The sequence below is a fragment of the Herpailurus yagouaroundi genome, unplaced genomic scaffold (assembly GCF_014898765.1).
Source record: "Herpailurus yagouaroundi ecotype Mexico unplaced genomic scaffold, PumYag 184, whole genome shotgun sequence".
Lineage (NCBI taxonomy): Eukaryota > Metazoa > Chordata > Mammalia > Carnivora > Felidae > Herpailurus > Herpailurus yagouaroundi.
Window position 1 is genome coordinate 17592939 of NW_024412415.1, and position 20776 is coordinate 17613714.

Sequence of the window (20776 nt, forward strand, 5' to 3'; positions counted from 1 at the left end):
AGAGTCCTATCTCAGATGTAAACTGTCCCAATAATACCTATGTTACAAAATTCAAGAGTTTGAGAAACCAAAGGGAATAAATCTAAAGGAGCACTGAGAATTTAAACAACAAAATAATAGCCCTCACTCTTTCTAAGGAGCTTTCATATTTGCATTTTATCACATTTTATCCTCATAAAATATTCATGAAGCTCTTGCCCTTCCCCACAGTCACCATTCCATTCTGATTGCCACTAAGAGGTTTGTTAGCCCCACAATGGAGCAGGAGTTATTTACCATTACATCCACGCAGGAAGTAAAGCCAATCAGCCCGATCTCATCTTTTTCTAGTTTTCTTAACCATAGCAACAAAATAGTAAATGTTGTTATGATTTGAATTGATTATACATGCAGATAGGCAAAACACAAATAGTATAGAAGAATGGGAAGTCAAGATGGCAGTAGATTAGGGGTCAGCTAACTGCGACCTGCCTCCTGTTTTTGTAAATAAACTATTACTGGAACATAACAACAACAACAAAAGGCTATGTACTGAAAGTAAGTTTCTGTGGCACCTGGGTGGATCAGTCGGTTTAGCACCCGACTCTTGATTCTGGCTCATGGTCGTAATGTCATGTTTCGTGGAATTGAGCCCCGCATCCTGCTGTGTGCTAACAGCACAGAGCCTGCTTGGGATTCTCTGTCTCCCTGTCTCTCTGCCCCTCCCCCAATCACTTTCTCTCTCTTTCTCTCTCTCTCTCTCTCAAAAATAAATACATAAATGTTAAAAAAAAAAAAGTTTCTTACCCTAATTAAGCCTCCTCCCATTTCTAATATATCCTTCAAGAAAGATTCTATGCATATACCAGCATATTTGTGCATTAATGGGATGTGTTTTTTTTCCAAGTGGGATGTAAATATGGATTATTAGGGTTATTAGGTCACCACAGGATAAAGATGCTTTCAGAAACAGTCCACAAGCTTTGGCAAAAATTCTCACATCTTTATTCCACTGAAAGACATTTGTAATAATAATCCTCCCTCCCAGGAGAACCAGCCATGCCATCTCAGCTACATTTCCATTCCTTCTGTAATAGTCATCAATATTAAGTTCACATATTTGAACCTGTCTCAGAAATCACTGTAGGAGTTAAGGCATCTGCATCATGCAGTTAAGAAGGTGCTTTGCAGTGACCTTTTTACTTAGCCCTGTGGTTGCTGTGGAGGGATCTTGTTATGGTTACTGCTCCTCTCAAGGGTTGTCTCATGGACATGCCCAAAGGGAGAATGCATGGCTGGGTTCGAATTCCCAGGAAATGCTGAAGAAAGGAGAAAGAGAAAAACACCAACCATTTGAAAGAATCTAGATTCTGAAATTCATACAATAATAATACCAGGGGAATAATCCAGAAAGAAAACTGTGTTATTATCTCTACTCAGCCTCACTCCATCGTCAGGTGCTCCCTCAGAGCTCACGAAGCCCACCTGGGGGTGGGTGACAGCATCTTCTCTAGGGTGGATCTTTCTGGAAGATCAAAAGCAGCCCCATGAGTGGATGGGCTGACAGCCAGTGAGGTTTAGATAACAATGAGTATCAATGGCCTGCACATGTTATGATGGCAGGTAGACAATGGCAAGGGAGCAGCAGCTGACCTCCAAGGCAGCATTTCTCAGAGCGTCTGTACCTCAGCTTGACCACCAGCTCTGCTGGTCTAGAGATTTCATCTTGTCTATGCACATAAGGGCCATCAGTTTGGGGCAGATCCACTAGCCAGATTCCCAGGAAACAGATAAAACAAAAATTGAAACTTGGCAAGGGGAGCCAAATTATAATTGGAAGTTGCTCAGTGAAGGGGCGTCTGGGTGGCTCAGTAGGTTAAGCACCCAACTTCGGTTCAGGTCATGATCTCATAGTTTGTGAGTTTGAGCCCTGCATCGGGCTTTGTGTTGACAGCTCAGAGCTTAGAGCCTGCTTCGGATTCTGTGTCAACCTCTCTCTCTGCCTCTCCCCTGCTCACACTGTCTCTTTCTCTCAAAAATAAATAAGCTTAAAAAAAAAATCTAAAAAAAAAAAAAAAAAGTTGCTCAGTGCATATAGGGCCAAAGCAAGATATATTTGGATGACCTAAGTGGCCTGTGTCTATCAAATAGGGTATCTTCTGCTCAATGTCGCTCCTCGTCAGGGAAATACACATCAAAACCACACTCAGATATCACCTCACGCCAGTCAGAGTGGCCAAAATGAACAAATCAGGAGACTATAGATGCTGGAGAGGATGTGGAGAAATGGGAACCCTCTTGCACTGTTGGTGGGAATGCAAATTGGTGCAGCCACTCTGGAAAGCAGTGTGGAGGTTCCTCAGAAAATTAAAAATAGACCTACCCTATGACCCAGCAATAGCACTGCTAGGAATTTACCCAAGGGATACAGGAGTGCTGATGCATAGGGGCACTTGTACCCGAATGTTTATAGCAGCGCTCTCAACAATAGCCAAATTGTGGAAAGAGCCTAAATGTCCATCAACTGATGAATGGATAAAGAAATTGTGGTTTATATATACAATGGAGTACTACATGGCAATGAGAAAGAATGAAATATGGCCCTTTGTAGCAACATGGATGGAACTGGAAAGTGTTATGCTAAGTGAAATAAGCCATACAGAGAAAGACAGATACCATATGTTTTCACTCTTAATATGGATCCTGAGAAACTTAACAGAAACCCATGGGGGAGGGGAAGGAAAAAAAAAAAAGATGTTAGAGTGGAAGAGAGCCAAAGCATAAGAGACTCTTAAAAACTGAGAACAAACTGAGGGTTGATGGGGGGTGAGAGGGAGGGGAGGGTGGGTGATGGGTATTGAGGAGGGCACCTTTTGGGATGAACACTGGGTGTTGTATGGAAACCAATTTGACAATAAGCTTCATATATTGAAAAAAAAAAGAAAAAAATTTTTAAAAAATTAAAAAAACAAATAGGGCGTCTTCTCCTTAGGCAGTGCCAGAAACACAGCAACAAATTCTTATTTCTTTAACAAGAATGTGTAAAGCACTTAGAACATTGTCTGATGCATGGGAAGTCATTTAATCTTTGTAACACTTGAAGAATAATTATTATCCCTATTTTACAGACGAGGAAGCTGATGTTCAGGGGCATTTAGTAACTTCCCAAGTCACACAGGTAGATTGTGATAAAACCAGGATTCTAACTCTAGGTGACTGCTCCTGAGTACCACTCTTAACCCTGGACTTGTTGGCTCTACACCTTTGCCCTTTATTGGGCTGCTGCTGGCTGCCTCCCTCCTCCTGATGTGTCGATTATGGTACAGCTGATGAGGAGCTCTGAGATGCTCCTCCACTACCTATTGACAGATGACTTGTCCTGGGATTCTTCTCCAGGTGGCCAGTCTCATCTGTACAGTTTCATCGGAAGATCGGGCAGTTGTGTTTCAGCCTGCCCAGAGCTCGTTCTCGCCCAGTGCTGTTTCTTGCGTCCTGTGCTGCCTCCTGGTGCAAGCTTCACATAATACAGGAGACTGAAAATCTCAGTATGCTTATGTGGCCTTTTATTGCTGACATCTCTTTTATTTACCACCCTAGGATGCTGTAAACTGGAGAGGAAAACTGTTGGTCCTGAGAAAGGGGTGGCTTACATTGAAAGAGGCCCATGATCTTTCTGTTATTTGCCTCTGGGAGAGTACATGCTGTAATCTATATAACGTTAGATCTTAAAATATCCTGAGACTCAGTCCCACCTTCACATTTTACAGATGAGAAAACAGAAAGGTTGAGTCTACTTAACTAGGAGGTCTAAGCAAGTTTTCAGTAATTTGGGGACATAACTGGACCATTGTCCCCAGATGCTAAATGATTCTACCTGTATAGCCCCAGAAAGACATCTGAAGATTGCTGGTGGCCTTGGAAAGAGATTTTTTTAATATATAAGCTTATTTAACACTGTATGTGTCCCACACACTATGCAAGGCTGGGGGGCTCTGGACACTTACCTTTATGATACGAAGAATTGTTCTTCAAGGAAAATTAACATTGTGGACATCCTAATGTGCCTTCCCAAACTTAATGTATATTCACTGTTAATCTTTGTTTTTAGCTGTTCTTGGAGTACACAATTTACTCAACAATCCAAAGTTTGATGAAGAAACGGCCAGCACTAAAGGTGGCAAAGTGCCCGTGAGAAGTAAGTTGATGTGGAGTCTGTGGTGTGTGAAAATTGAGAGCTTCAGGTGGTGTTGATAAGAGGGATGCCTGTTGAATCCAGAGTTCCATCCTGTAGGCTTTGAAGGTAGATTCTGTCAACGCACTAAGGATCACTGGGCTCTGGGCATTCAAACCAGAATAGGGAAGCCAATAATCAAAGTTTTTGCAGCATAATGGACCAATCAGTGTGTTTTGCCCAGAACATACTCTTTTGGTGGGTCTACTCACCCAAAATATAAAATTGCTGATAAAAAGGTTGCATAGTCAACAGAGATTGCAGAGTTTCATGTTCCTGATGATGCTTTTTAATCAATAATAGTATTTTCAGTAAGTTCCCTTTTCTATTAGGTATCTTTGTTTTCTCAATAATGGACACAGGTCATTAGAATTTGAATTCCTACTTCCCCCTGAGTATGAATGGACTTAGCCGGCACAGAACTGGCATGGACTTAGCCGGCACAGAAAGTTCAAGACCACAATTCTCTGTGTCAGCGTTTCCCAGAAAAGCGTACACTTTATTAGACTCTCGTATTTACTCGTTCATTAGTTATCTACTGAATACCTTATGCATCAGGAATGTTCTAGGTATGAAGATAAAAAATGGTCTCTGCCTAAAGGAACTTATCTGTCCATGGGAGGGACGGACCAACAATCAAGTAATTTTGCTACAGTGCGATCCAGGTGCTGTAAAAACTTGCAGAAGATTACAGATTTTTCTTAGGTGAAGTGTATTTTATTCTCTTTGAAGGAGACTTAGCAGGTACTTTCTAGTCTGAGCAGCATATTTACAGACCATCATTGATACTGAGCTATTTATCCAAACAATGAGCAGTATTACTTTTTTTTTCATTTTTGCCTATTCATGTAGATGAAAAATGTTTATCCTTTTTAACTTCAGTATCAAAGGGTAACATTCTGACAACATGTTTGTTTTTAAAAATCTGGCACATAATCTTCTGGGCTTTTATGCACAGACATATCATTAACTTTTTTTAAGGCTTTTTTTTTTTTTTTTTTTAGAATTTTAGGTACACCGCAAAACTGAGCAGAAGGCACACAGATTTCCCATATACTCCCTGTCCTCAATTCATGCATAGCTTCCTCCATTACCAACATCCCCCACCAGAGTGGTACATACGTTACACTTCATGAACCTACAGTGACACATCATTATCACCCTAAGTCTGTTGTTTACATTAGCGTTAACTCTTGGGGTTGTACATTCTATGAGTTTGGACAAATGTATAATGACATGGATCCACCATTATGATATCATGCAGCGTAGTTTCATCTATGCTTTCTTCTAGGGGGTTTATTGTTTTGCATTTTACATTTAGGTGAAAATTTTTGAGTTAATTTTTGTGAAGGGTCTAAGGTCTGTGTCTAGACCCTTTTTTTATGCATTGTTTGTGTATGGTTGTCCAGTTCTAGCACCATTTACTGAAAATACTCTTCTCTATTGCATTTTTTGCTCCTTTATTGAAAATCAGTTGACTGTATTTATGTGGATCTATTTCTGGGCTCTCTACTCTGTTATATTGATCTGTTTGTCTATTCTTTCGCCAATACCACACTCTTTTGATTACTGTAGTTTTGTAGTAAGTCTTAAAGTTGAGTAGTGTCAGTCCTCCAACTTTGTTCTTTTTCAGTATTGTGTTGGTTTTTCTTGGTCTTTTGCCTCTTCCTATAAACTTTAAAATCAGTTTGTTGATGTATACAAAATAACTTGCTGGGATTTCATTGAATCTATACCTCAAGTTGAGAAGAACTGACATCTTGACAATATTGGTTCTCTTGCAGTTATCCCTCCATTTAGTTCTTTTTGATTTCTTTCAATAAAGTTTTGTAGTTTTCTTCATCTAGATCTTGTACAGATTTTTTATACGTACAAATGAAATACCTAAGTATTTCATTTTTCATTAACTTTTTTTCAAATTGTGGTTCTCTTCTTTTACCAGTACATGTCAGTTTGCCCCCTTCTTTTAATGAATAGATCACATCTTATTATGAGAGATTATGCTGTAACTTAACCATTTTCATATTGATAGGCTTTGTGTTTATCATATTTTGCTGTCACAAGTAGTATGTCAGTGAACATCCTTGAAAAATACCTTTATGTATTTGTGCTTTTTTTTCTCTGTAGATTAGACTCCTAGATATAGAATTACTGGGTCATAGAGTACCCACATTTTACATGTTGATAAGTAAGGCCAATTTACTCCCAAAAAGTTTGTACCAGTTTACGTTCTCACCATCAACGTAAGAGGATGTGTTTGACTTCACAGTTGTTGCCAATTCTACGTGTTATCTCTTTTGACATTTTTGTGCTAGTCAAATAGTGTTCCATTTTTTAACTTCACAATTTAATTACTTTTTATATTTTTGGTTGAGTGACAGATTCTTCTGATCATATTATTTGTTCATTTTTAATTGGATTGTCTACTAATTTGTAGGAGCCCTGCGTATATTGGGATAGTAACAGTTTGTATGTTAAATATATACTGCAAATGTTTTCTGTTAACTGCTTTTGAGAATTGTTCCATTCTGCCTTTCCGTCCCTTTCTCTTCCCATACCTTCCTCAAAATTAAAGCTCCAAATGGAAATCAGAGAAGGATGAGGTATGGTCAAGAGGCCAGAAGGGGCACCTGGCTGGCTCAATTGGTAGAGCAACTCTTGATCTCAAGGTCATGAGTTTGAACCCCACATTGGGAATGGAGCCTACTTAAAAGGAATAAATAAATAATATTTAAAAAAAAAAAGAGGCCAAAGGAATAGTATGGTTTTGGAAATGAAGAAACTTATTTCTTTTTTGAATCTCAGCTCCTGTAGCTTGATGATTATAGTCTGAAAGTGGTCCATATACAGCAGCAATAACTGCTTGTGGATTTGGTGGGGCGGGGTGGGGGGTAGGTTGGAGTTTACTATAGGGCCTTCTGAACTTTTGGTTCCATGTAGCATCAGCCACTGAGACTTCTTTGCATTGCAGTTGAGAAACATCAGTGTTTGAAACTGTGACTCAGAACTGTACCATTCCCATGTTTGTTTAGTTGAGAATCATCAGCTTTAGTATCACTGATAGAGTATTATTGGAATCGGAGCATAGGAAGGAAAGGTCGTTTTGGGGGAAGTCATCTCTGATTTTGGCAGGAGAGCCCTTACACTTTCTTTTTAAAATTAAAACTTGTGTTAGATGTGGTCAAAGGTGAGAAGGTCAAGCCAGTATTTGAGGAACCACCCAATCCCACCAATGTGGAACTGAGTCTGCAGCAGATGAAAGCCAATGACCCCGGCCTGCAAGATGTCAACCTCAACAACATTAAGGTATTGCGTTATGATTATTGTCAGTCACTTGATTTATCATGAGGTTAAAAAATGTAATGGAGATAGCTGATTGCCAGTTTTCACACCTGTTTCCAATCCTCTGTAGTCACTGACTTTGAGGCAAGCTATCCTACTCAAAAGAAGAAATTTTTAAAAAGTGACTTCTAGAATTTTTTGCAAAGAATCACAGTATTTGTGTTAAACAAAGAATGTTGGTTATCTACTGCTGAGTAATAAAGTACTCCAAAACTTAGAGGCTTAAAACAATAAACATTTGTTAGTTCACACAGTTTTTGAGTATCAGGAATCAGGACTTAGCTGGATAGTTGTGGCTCAGGGTCTCAAGTGAGGCTGTAGTAAAACTGTCATCAAGGGCTGCCATCAGCAGAATGCTTGACTGAGGTAGAAGGGTACACTTCCAGGATGGCATACTCATGTGGCTGTTGGCAGGAGGCCTCAGTTTCTCACCACATGGGCCTCTCCATAGGGCTGCCTGTGTTGCCTCATGTCATGACAGCCTTCTTCTCCCAGAGGGAGTGGCTGAAGAGAAAAAGAAAGAACAAGCAGGAAACCACAGTGCCTTTTATGGCCTATTCTCTGAAGTCACACATTGTCACTTCTGCCTTATTCTGTTTGGTAGTTAATCATGTTACTCTCAAAGGGAGGGGAAGGAAGTGTGTGTATGTGTGTGTGTGAGTGAGAGAGAGATGAGAGAGAGATGGAGAGAGAACATTGCCTGGTATCCATTCTGTTACTTCATTTTGGGCCAACATCTGCCATTTAATAATAACTGACTTGTGTTGAGTATTCACTGTGAGCCTTATCCTTTGCTAAATACTTGAAATTCATTACAGTAGTTCCATTCTATCTGTGATTTTGCTTTCCATGGTTTGCAGTTACCACAGTCAACCACCACAGTGCAGAAGTAGATGATCCTCCTGACAGACTGTCAGAAGGTCATTAGTAGCCTAACCCTCAATCACAGTGCTTATGTCATTCACCTCACCTCATTCCATAGGCATTTTATCATCTCACATCACAAGAAGAAGGGTGAGTATAGCTATCTTTTGAGAGAGAAGGAGGGACCACATTCATGTAACTTTTATTACAATATATTGTTACAATTGTTGTTTTATTATTGGCTACTGTTGTCAATCTCTTACTGTGCCTAAGTTATAAATTAAACTTTATCATAGGTATGTGTGTATGTATATGAAAAAACATAAGTGTTCAGTGCTATCCGTGGTTACAGGCATACACTCAAGGTCTTGGGACATATCCCCCATGGATAAGGGGAACTTACTGTATCTCATTTAATCTGTAGTGGCACTTAAGGAGATTAAATTGCTCACGGCCATGGAGCTAGTCTGTAATGAACCCAGGATTCATATCAACCTCTGGTCTACCCTGTATTGCCTGCCTCCCAGTGGTTGGGGCTGTGCTAAGTGCTGTGAAAGATGGAGTAAGATTCATTTTGTCTTTATTCTGAAAAACTTATATTAGGAGAAAAATACTAAATCAATAACTACAACATGATGTGGTAAGCCCCCAAAAGTTGTGGAATTGCAGATAAGGAAATTTTTTATCTTGCCTAGGAAAGCCAGTGAACAAAGGAGGTGATATTCAGCTGCATCTTGAAAAATGAGTAGGGGGGCGCCTGGGTGGCGCAGTCGGTTAAGCGTCCGACTTCAGCCAGGTCACGATCTCGCGGTCCGTGAGTTCGAGCCCCGCGTCGGGCTCTGGGCTGATGGCTCAGAGCCTGGAGCCTGTTTCCGATTCTGTGTCTCCCTCTCTCTCTGCCCCTCCCCCGTTCATGCTCTGTCTCTCTCTGTCCCAAAAAAAAATAAATAAACGTTAAAAAAAAAATTAAAAAAAAAAGAAAAATGAGTAGGAATTAATCAGAGAAAAGGACAGTAGAATTTCCAGGCAAAGGGAAAAGCATACATAAGAGTATGGAGGAGAGAAAGACCATGGTATATTAAAAGAATGGCACATAGATCAATCTGGCTAGAATATAGAGAATGAAAGAGAAGAGGAGTGGAGTTTGGTATGTGCATAATTTCTTGGTCAGAGTGAACAGAACAGGGAGGCCAGAATGTCATGATGTGTTAGATTCCCTTGTTAGATACTAAGTGGTGCTGTCGGCCCAGGATGGCTTGGCTGCTGGAGGATGGGTAATGAGTATTTTAGAAGGAATGTCACACGTTTAGCCATCTAAACACATAAGGTATTTAAAAGCTGTGGGTCTTGAGTTGGGGTGGGGGAGCTACAGAATGGTCTATCAACTCTCTGTGCCTTCCCCCATTTTAGAACATTCCAATTCCAACCCTGAAGGAATTTGCAAAGGCTCTGGAAACCAACACTCACGTAAAGAAGTTCAGCCTGGCTGCAACCCGCAGCAATGACCCTGTGGCAATTGTGAGTAAAATTTCAGAAATATTACATGAAAATATTTAATTTGTTAGAAACTATTTTTAATGTGTTCTATAAATTAACAGTTTTTAGGTCTGGTAATTTTCTACGCAGTTAAACACATTAGTTATAATAAGACAATAAAACAGAACCCATCTGTCAGGCACTTTGAATTAACTAAAATTTTGTTAGCAGTACACTTTGAGGAGAAAGAAATAAGATTAGATTAGGCATTTAGCTACATAAATATTAGCTTTTGCTCTGTACTTAGTACAAATTTTCTGAAGCTTTTGCATCTATATTAACATAATGTCACAGTCAGTGGATATTGTAAGACTCCCAAATCCTATAGGAACTGAGCATGTATAAAAGTATTAAAGTGTATTTCATTTTAATCTTTGAAATGGATTAGTATGTTTCAAAAATATTTTAAACAACTAGATCTTAAAACATTTTTTGTTAACCAGAATACGAAAAAAGTAACCAGCCAAAAGCCCTGTTCCTTCCATGCATTTTAGATAATTCAGCTAAATAAGGAAGGCCCTTGGCCCAAGTAAATACTACAACTGTTACCACCATCAATGTTATTGCTATAAATAGCTAACATTTCTTCAGCAATTAGTAAACACCAGCAGTAAGCTCTATGCATTACACACGTCAGCTCACCTAATCCTCACTATAATGCTATAAGGTATGTGCTGTTATTAGTTCCCACTGTAACAAATGAGCAATCTGAGGCTCAGCGAGGTTGAATATCTTTTCCAGGGTAACACAGCCAGTAAGTGGCACCACCAGGTCCTCCCGATTCTATAGCCAGGATGCTTTAACCATCAAGCTATGCTGTTTTTATACACAATGCCTCAACTTGCATACTTTTGCTAAAGTATATCAGTTTTGGAGAGCCTGAACATCAGCCTGTAATTCTACAGCATCTAATGATCAGCCTTTGAGTCAAGCTAGAAAAACAAGTTTTCTTGACGTGATGATGTGATTTAAAGCAACATGTCTGTTGGAAGATCTAAAATAGCATTAAAAGCGGAAAGTAAAATGAAAGTAATGGCTACCTATTGCAGTGTTAGCACAGAGTAGATGTTTGGACACTTGTTAAATGGATGAATACCATGCCCTCCAACCTCTCAGCAATAGAGAATATTTCTGTGATGACCACAGCAAATATAAAATAAGCACTCATGTAAGAGGAACTAAGCTACAGAATTGATGTTTTCACCAGCAGTAATTATATCTCAATTTGTGGGTTGAAAGAAGTTTTTAATTTGAAACTTTATCATTAAAATAGTAAAATAGCGGAACTAGATCATTGGTAAAGGTGAAATCAGTTATTTAAGGACTTTTATCGGTATATGATTTTATATAGTCTCTGTCGTTCAGTAGATAGGTTCTCAATAAAGCAAAATATTCCCAGTACCTTTTGTATGCAAGTGACTAGGGTATGAATAAAGAAATGATTTGTCACTTCAGTGTATTACATGACAGTAAAACTACAGGGATGGAAATAGGTTATAGTCCACTGTCAACCCTACTAGCAAATAATGTAACTCTTCCACTCAGTCAAATAGATAACTTGCTAAGTGGTCTAAATAAAATCCAAATAGGGGCGCCTGGGTGGCGCAGTCGGTTAAGCGTCCGACTTCAGCCAGGTCACGATCTCGCGGTCCGTGAGTTCGAGCCCCGCGTCGGGCTCTGGGCTGATGGCTCAGAGCCTGGAGCCTGTTTCTGATTCTGTGTCTCCCTCTCTCTCTGCCCCTCCCCCGTTCATGCTATGTCTCTCTCTGTCCCAAAAATAAATAAACGTTGAAAAAACAAATAAATAAATAAATAAATAAATAAAATCCAAATATAATCATCTCTTTGATACTGTTTTTAGTGCAACAGCTGTGTGTTGAAAGCATACCGTGTGACTCTGGCTCACCACACAATTGTAAGGAATAGTTGCAGTTCTTCAGGGTGTGAGAACATAAGCCTCTCTGGCCTTATTCCTAGATGGCTTTATATTGTCCAGCCCTCACCTGGCTGCCCCCATGGCTCTCCTTTCAGTCATGCCAGAGTGGAGAAAGCTACTTTTCAACCTACTGTAGGTTGAAAATTGGTTAATTACCCCATAGGCAATAGAGATCTTCAAACTTTGATTATCACTAGCAACTGCCTGCAAAGAATTAGAGAGGGAGTGCCTGGTTGGCTCAGTCAGTAGAGCATGCAACTCTAGATTTGGGGGTTGTGAGTTTGAGCCCACTTTGGGTTAAGAGATTACCTTAAAAAAAGAGAGGAAAAAATAATGAAAGATCAGTGTTAAAGCAAAGAGTTTTAGGAGACTTCTTTGTAAGATTCAGGAACAGATTCAATGAAGTACTTGTGGGATTACTGTAAAGGTAGGCAAATTATGTGTATGTGAGATGGCATTATCCCCACTTTGCAGATGAGGCACCTGAAGCTCATAGATGTTGAGTAATTTAACTAAGACTACACATCATGTAGACAAGCCAGGAAGTGAATTTAAGTGACCTGTAATTAGGTTCAGTTCACGATGCACCAAGTACTTACATGCAACCACATCTGTAGCAGGGAGCAGAAAAAGTCCACATACATTAAAAAATGCTCTTTTAGACAGTACTGTCCATAACAAAATGAGATAGCCACAAATGTAAGCCACATGTATAAATATAAAAATTTTCTGGTAGCCACATTAAAAAAAAGACATAGGTGGAATTCATTTTAATAACATTTTATTTGAACCAATATATCCCAAATATGATCATTTTGAAATGTAATGTGACAATGTAATAAGGTATTTTACATTATTTTTTTCATACTGCATCTTTGAAATCTAGTGCGTGTTTTATATTTACAGCATGTCTCAATTCAGACCAGCCGTTTTTCAAGGGCTCAATAGCCACATGTGCCTTGAGGCTACCCTTTGGATGAGGCAGGTTTGGACAATGCAGGAAATTGGATTTCCCTACAATCCTGTGAAGTACAGAAAGCAAAACCTTCTCTTTAAAAATGTATTTCTACTGTAATTATTTATATAACATTTAAGAAATCTGGTCTTTGTTTTACCGATGTTATCCCCAGCACATGTAATAGATGCTTAAATATTTGCTGAACTGAAATTAACTTGGGCCTACAGCCCAGGGTTATGTTTGGCTGGGTCTCCCTTGTTTTGTTCAGTATGAGAAAAGTGTTTTCTCAAGTTTAAAAGAAATTGGCAAGATCCTGGCTACTTGCCAGGAAGTCCTGCAACTTTTTTTATAAAGGCCTAATTGCTCCGACATTTTGTTATTCTAATAATGAGCGTAAATCCTGAAGCCTGGGGCGTCCATGAGGAGAAGCCTGATGCATTTCCTTCTGATGCTGTAATTAAAATGTGTGCGTTTAATTCTAATTAAGGACCTAGCAGGGAATAAATACACTTTAATTTACGTGGTGTACAATAAGGTTAGTCCAAATCTTTGAGCTTTCTTTGCAGTTAAAGCAAGTGCTTGTCTAATACACAGGATTTCTTCTTCTAGTCTGGTGCTTCTCAGCTCAGGGTAATTTTGCTCTCCGGGGGACATTTGGCAGTGTCTGAAGATATTTTTGGTTGTCATGACTGGGAAGGGTACTATTGGCATTTAACTGGTCTCAGAAGCTGCTAAACATGCTGCAATACACAGGACAACCTCCCACAACAAAGAATTCTCTGGCCTCAACTGTCATTGGTGCCAAAGTTGAGAAATCCTGTTTTGATCCCAAGTTAGATTCCTTCTCTTCCTTCTTCCTGTGTTTTCCACCATAAAAATAATTAAAATAATATAGAAGGTCCTTGTTCCATTCCCCAGAGCAATCGGTATTACCAATTTGTTTTTCATTCTTCTAGTTGTTGTCTTTATAACTTTAATTAAAGTGGTTGTCAACCCTGGTGAACATTAATCACCTGGAGAGCTTTTAAAAAATTTAGCAGTCCAGGCTACATACAGCCTGAGATTCCGATTTACTTCATCTGGGGTGAGGCCCAAGCATTGGTATACATTTTGAAGCTTCTAGATCATTCTAATGTACAGCCAGAGTAGGAAACCACTGATATGCACACTTTTTTGTTTTTGATCTTTTGTTTCTCCATTAGAAAAGCTGATGGCAGTTCTGTACTCTGCCTTCATCCCTTTTCCTTTTTCTGCCTCAAGTTGTAGTTATTCCATTATGTTCACACATTTCAGCTTTATGTGTGTTTTATGCCATTATATTCTGTGTTTTGTTAAGAGATTGATTGCAGAAATTTAAAACTTACCACCAGTATTTACAATTACCTAAATATGTAAATATAGAAATCTCTTTCTCATGGCCCTTACAGTCTAGTGACTAATGCTGGTCTGAGTCTTGTTGCTTTGTTAAGTAACTTATTTTCTCTTGCTAGAAACTTTTCTGAAATTTCACTTGTTTGTGACCACTTAGGAGACTTTTTACTCATTTTGCTGAGCATCCAGTGCATTCTTTTTTTTTTTTTTTTAATGTTTGTTTTTGAGAGAGAGAAGAGCGCTAGAGTGAAGGAGGGGCAGAGAAAGAGGGAGAAACAGAGAATCCCAAGCAGGCTCTGCACCAGCAGTGCAGAGCCTGACGTGGGGCTCAGACTCGCAGACTGTGAGATCATGGCCTGCACTGAAATCAAGAGATGCTTAACTGACTAAGCCACCTAGGTGCCCCCGGTGGGTTCTTTCATATACAAATTCATAGTTCTCTTCAACTCTAGGAAATTTTTTCCTATTACTTTATAATTTCTTCCCCTCTGATGTCTTTTTTTTTTCTTTTGTCCTTCTGAAACTCCTACTAGATAAATGTTGAACTTCTGTATCTTTCTCTGTATCTTTTAACATTTCTTTCCTATTTTCTCTATCTTTGTCTTTTTTTTTTTTAATTTTTTTTTTCAACGTTTATTTCTTTTTGGGAGAGAGAGAGACAGAGCATGAACGGGGGAGGGGCAGAGAGAGAGGGAGACACAGAATCGGAAACAGGCTCCAGGCTCTGAGCCATCAGCCCAGAGCCTGACATGGGGCTCGAACTCACGGACCGCGAGATCGTGACCTGGCTGAAGTCGGACGCTGAACCGACTGCGCCACCCAGGCGCCCCTCTATCTTTGTCTTTTTACTCGACATTCTGGGGAATATCCCATATTTATGTTCTCACTTACCAACTTCGTCTTCAGCCGTGTTCATTTTGTAATTCTGGATGTCCTTTACTTGTCTTTATTTTAATGTAATATTTAAATTTTTCAACACATTTTCATGTACATATTCTTCTTTTTCCCCCCATAATAGCCAGTACTTATTTTATTAATAGAGTACATTTTCTTTCTTTTTTGGGGAGAGGGAAGAGGGACAATAACAATTAAAATGTTTATATTTGTTTCTGTTCCCTTGAAAGATCTCTGCTCCCTCTGGGGCATGCTGTGCTATTGGTTGACTTGGCTTTTCTCTTCCATGATGTTGGTTTTCCTAGTATGTCTGGCAATCACTGGTTGCCAGATTTCTGAATAGAGAATGAGGTGGTTTTGTGTAAACCAGGATCATTTCCTCCATAGTTGTGTAGATCTGTCATCAACAGACCTCTCCCTTAAAAGGGAGACCCTTTTGGGGCACCTGGGTGGCTCAGTCGGTTGGGTGTCCGACTTCAGCTCAGGTCACGATCTCACAGTCCGTGGGTTCGAGCCCCACGTCGGGCTCTGTGCTGACAGCTTGGAGCCTGGAGCCTGCTTCGGATTCTGTGTCTCCCTCTCTCTGCCACTCCCTTGCTCATGTTCTGTCTCTCTCTCTGTCTCAAAAATAAATAAAAACATTAAAAAAAATTTTTAAAGGGAGATGCTTTCTATTTCTCCATTTGTCACCATCCAACAGGCTATGTATTTTCTTTATTGATGTATCAACTGCCCTCCTGCTCAAATATAAGCTCTCTTTTGACAGGGATTTTTATTTCCTCTGCTGCCAGCACACTGTAGAAACCCAATAAATAGTCTTTTTTGAATAAGTGAATGAATGAATGAGTGCTTTTGTAAGCAGGCAGGTGAATTTTCTAGCAGCCTTCTCTTGAAGGGTATATACGGGGAGCTGACAGGTGGCTTGGGAATCCCCCACAACTCTACAGTTAGGAGGGGCTTCACTCTGGGAGGGGTACATTGCAGTATATTTCATCCCTGGACATGGCTGCTTCTCCTCTCTGTTTCTCCCACATGGTATCGGGTGGTAGGTCTGAAGGTGCCCTGTTTCTGTGTGGCTTCTGTCTCAGGGAAGCTATGGAGAGGGGCAATGTGCTCTCCATCTGCTCTGGTTATTCCATTTGTTCCAAAGGCAGTTCTTTGATGCAATGCCCCAGTCAGGACTTACCTCTGGCATCTCAGGCAACAACTTTTTTTGTGTTCATTTCTCCATCAATCTTTCTTTTTTTTTCTGTGCGTGAGCAATTTTTCAAGGGAATGGCCCTCGGTTTGTTTGTTTGTTTCTTGTACTATGAGAGTTCCAGTCACTCAAAGATTTTATCTTTTCTTTATGATAATGGGAAACATTGGGCACAAGGGGAACAGGCAGGTGCATGCATTTGTTGTTTTGAACTGAGAGTCTCCAGTGGGTTTGCCACTCTGAGTGGTGATTATATTCCAAAAGTTATCTTTGAGGAATTCTGATTTATAGATGACCTGAAATAATATCAGTAGTGCCCATATGCTAGTCAACAGTAAAGTTTTTTTTTAATCTATTCATAGCAAAGGGGACAAAATAAAACAATTCGGAGATCATGTCCTTTCTTTGTTTTTCCTAATGTTAAAATGCTTTTTCTCAGAGAAAAAACCGCAAAACAAAACGGACAATGATAACAGATGGTAGTGGGATTTTTTTCAATGTCCATACCTTACAAAGTTGGTAATCCTGTGTCAGGATTTTTTGGTTTTATTTTTTGTTTTACAAGTATGTAAAATTCACAGGTCTGGTCTGAATTATTTTAAATTACTATCTTTGTTATTTGGAGGTGAAAGTTTGATTTGACTCAGTTTTTCTTTAAGTACGTAAAAAACATCTGTGTTTCATTTGGCGGTGGGGAGTTCAGTAAATAAATCTTTAGCAGCATTAATGGTTATTTCTTTTTTCATAATAAGGCTTTTGCAGATATGCTGAAAGTAAACAAGACCTTGAAAAGCCTAAACATCGAATCCAATTTTATCACTGGGACTGGAATCCTGGCCCTGATAGAAGCACTGAGAGAAAATGACACCTTGACAGAGATCAAGATCGACAACCAGGTGTGACTCACAGGGTGCATGTGACAGGGGGGTGCTGCAGGGGACTGAGTTAAAAGCCAAAGTTCTGTGACTCAATTTGATGTTCTGGTTTTCCTGTAAGTTGTAATAGCTTCTGGCCTGTGGAGGGCGTGTGGGAGAGCATGACAATAACTAAACCATGCACAGTGAGGCAGCCTGAGACCTAAGGAGCCAGCTCTCCCCCAGCCCTAGGCTAGTCAGGAACCAGGGGAGAGAGGAGGTGGGGCCAGAGGTGTTGACAGCTGCCTTGTGCAGCCATCATCACCCATGTCCCTAGCAGGAATCTCAGCTCAGAATGTCCCAGCCCACCTGAGACTGTGGCTACAAGGAGAAAGCAGACGGGCCATGCCCAGAGACAGACTCTTTGCTCTTGGTCGAAGGCTGCCAGAGCTGGAGAAAAAGGACTCCTGCAGTCTGGGGCAGGCCACAGAGCCTGTTTAGAAGAATCCGGGTTCTAGAAGATGATCTGGCTTAGAGTAGCAGGCCACACCCACGATGTGATCACAGTCTCAGCTCTGTTGCAGTGTTTTTTAGGTTCCCATCAGCAACCAAAGCAAGCTGCTTTTCTCCAGGACCACATCTTCCTTACCCTGAAGGCCTCTTTTCCCAGAATCAGCCTGCAGTGTTTCAAGTTGCTCTGCTGGCTTCGGCTGGCTCCTGCTGTCAGACAGCAAATCTAGGTTCTCGGCCTAATGCTTTTGCCTTGCCACTCTTGCTATGGGGAACTGTCTGCCATGGGACTCAGTGAATCTGAGGGGTCTGGACACTGTCTAGTGTGAAGAAAGGGCCCTGCGATGTCCCAGAGAGAGGGGAGAGCACAGACCCTTGTGCAATGAGTATTCTCCTGGGGGGTGATGGGAGGGGCAGTGGGAGAGTACCCCCTGCATGACTGGAAATTCCCGATCTAAACCCTCCAACATCTGATAGAGCCCCAGGCTCTCACCCAGGACTTTTGCTTAAGCCTGGAAACACCCACCAGGCCCCATGAACAGCTCTACTCTCCTTTTTTGCTGTCAGGACACATGGGCTGCTTCAGTGCATGTCCTCTGCCCCTCACCTCCTCTCAAGGCTTGTTGCCAGGGGAGCAGGGGAACCGTGCAGAAGACAGATACTCCTTTACGCACCCTCCCCAGACAGGGTACATCACCAAAGTAGCTTTCCCAAATGAAAGTATGCAAAGGGGATATGCATACCCAGCCGTACACACTCAGGAAGCTCAGTGCTGTGTATCCTGGTGTGTATCCAGAGACATGAAGGGAGTGGGGGAGTAGGAAATAAAGAAAGGGGCATCAGGGAGTAAGAGGTTAGGAAAATGAGCCAGAGAGAAATATAAAGTGAAAGAAAAGAAGTGATCCTCAGGAATATTTATCAAATGAACTACTATAAGGAAGAAGTTAAGTGGGCTCTTAGTAAATTCTTTCCAGGACATCTATGAAAGAAATGGATACCTTATTCCAAAGTATATTTATCTTCTTGTATAATGTGAAACCCCACATCTGAAGTAATGTTCCAGATACTCTGTTCCTAGTTCCTTGTAAGATACCACCTAGTTAGGATTGCCAGATAGAATGTAGTTAAATTTGAATTTCAGATAAGCAACAAATAATTTTTAGTAGAAGTATGTATCATGAAATACTTGAGACATACTATCCTAAAAATATGTTTATTTTTATTTATTAAAATTATTTATTATCAATCAAAATTCAAATTTAACTAGGTGTCCTATATTTTTATTTGATAAATCTAGCAATCCTACACCTAATGAATGAAATGGAATCCTGTACGTTGAGAAAGAGCAGCTTTTTTTTTTTCTTAATGTTTATTCATTTTGGAGAGGGCAGGGGACAGAGGATCCAAAGCAGCCTTCACCATGATAGCAGCAACCCCAAGCCTGATAAGGGGCTCAAACCCATGAGATCATGACCTGAGCTCACATGAGATCAAACCCGTGAGATTGTGACCTGAGCTGAAGTTGGTCGCTCAACCAAGTAAGCCACCAAAGCACCCCAGAGCAGCTTTTATAATGCATGTGAATACAACCCTGAAATATAAAACCTGAATTTGCTCTCTTAAATCCCCTTTATTAATTTTTTTAGATAAAGTCCTTATTTTATTTTATTTTATTTTATTTTATTTTATTTTATTTTATTTTATTATTTTGTTTTATTTTATTTATTTTATTTTATATGTTTTTATTTATTTTTGAGAGAGAGAGCGTGAGCCAGGGAGGGGCAGAGAGAGACTGAGACACAGAATCTGAAGCAGGCTCCAGGCTCTGAGCTGTCAGCACAGAGCCCGACGTGGGGCTCAAACCCACATACCGTGAGATCATGAACTGAGCCAAAGTCAGACGCTTAACTGACTGAACCACCCAGGTGCCCTATAAAGTCTTTTTTTTTTTAATTATTTATTGGGGCTCCCAGGTGGCTCAGTTGTTTAAGCATCCCAACTACAGCCTAGGTCGTGATCTCACAGTTCGTGAGTTCAAGCCCCATGTCGGGATCTGTGCTGACAGCTCGGAGCCTGGAGCCTGGAGCCTGCTTCAGATTCTGTGTCTCCCTCTCTTTCTGCTCCTCCCCCTTTCACACTCAGTCTCTATCAAAAATAAATAAACATCAAAAAATTTTTTTTCAAGTATTTATTTTGAGAGAAAGAGAGAATGAGTGAGGGAGGGGAAGAGTGAGGGTTGATGGGGGGTGGGGGAGAGGGGAAAATGGGTGACAGGTATTGAGGAGGGTACTTGTTGGAATGAGCACTGGATGTCGTATGTAAGGGATGAACCATGGGAATCTACCCCAAGAACCAAGAGCACACTTTATACACTCTATGTTAGCCAATTTGACAATAAATTATATTTTAAAAAATTATTTTTTGAGAGAGAGAGAGAGAGAATGAGTGGGGGAGGGCCACAGTGGGAGGGAGAGGGAGAATCCCAAGAAGGCTCCACACTGTCAGCACAGAGCCCTATGCAGGCTCTGTGTGAGTGAGATCTCACAAAGTGTGAGTGAGATCATGACCTGAGCTGAAATCAAGAGTCAGATGCTTAATCAACTGAGCCACCCAGGTGCTCCACTTAAATCCCCTTTAAATTATCAACCTTCTTATCCTTCCTCAGTCATCTAGAATGGAACTATGTAATTTTTCAACCTTATTCCCCAATATGCCTCCAAAATAGCTGCTTTTTACTTGCGACAAGAAAGAGCATTGAAAAAAAAGAAAGAGGATTGAGACTTTGTAGAGCAACGAAAAATTCTTTGCTTTATTCCAAGAAAGAGGAAATTCAGAGTCAGACTTGTCTTCCATCCAAATTTTTTTTATTGACTGATAGGCTATTAGAAATAGCCCTCGGTTTCTTCATCTATATAACGAAGGGTTTGAAGTAATCTGTAAGTTTCCTCAAGCAGGACCCATAGCCAAGACCAATTTAGCATCCTTGCACCAGGCAGCTGCACCAAAATGAAGGCCTGCTGAGAATCCATCACTGGGGCAGGCTGCTGTGGCTAGGCTCCAGGTGGATATGTAATGATTTAATCAGATGCCCCCTGTGAGAAGA

General features: G+C 40.4%; 1 protein-coding gene across 1 annotated transcript in view; it reads left to right on the forward strand.

Moving 5' to 3' along the window:
* TMOD2 (tropomodulin 2) overlaps positions 1-20776 on the forward strand; it is a 40739-nt gene that overhangs the window by 7356 nt on the left and 12607 nt on the right. The window contains exons 4-7 of the mRNA XM_040492695.1: positions 4088-4174; positions 7386-7516; positions 9827-9934; positions 17062-17205. Of these exons, the coding sequence (XP_040348629.1) occupies positions 4088-4174; positions 7386-7516; positions 9827-9934; positions 17062-17205 (470 nt within the window). The remainder of the gene's footprint in view (positions 1-4087; positions 4175-7385; positions 7517-9826; positions 9935-17061; positions 17206-20776) is intronic.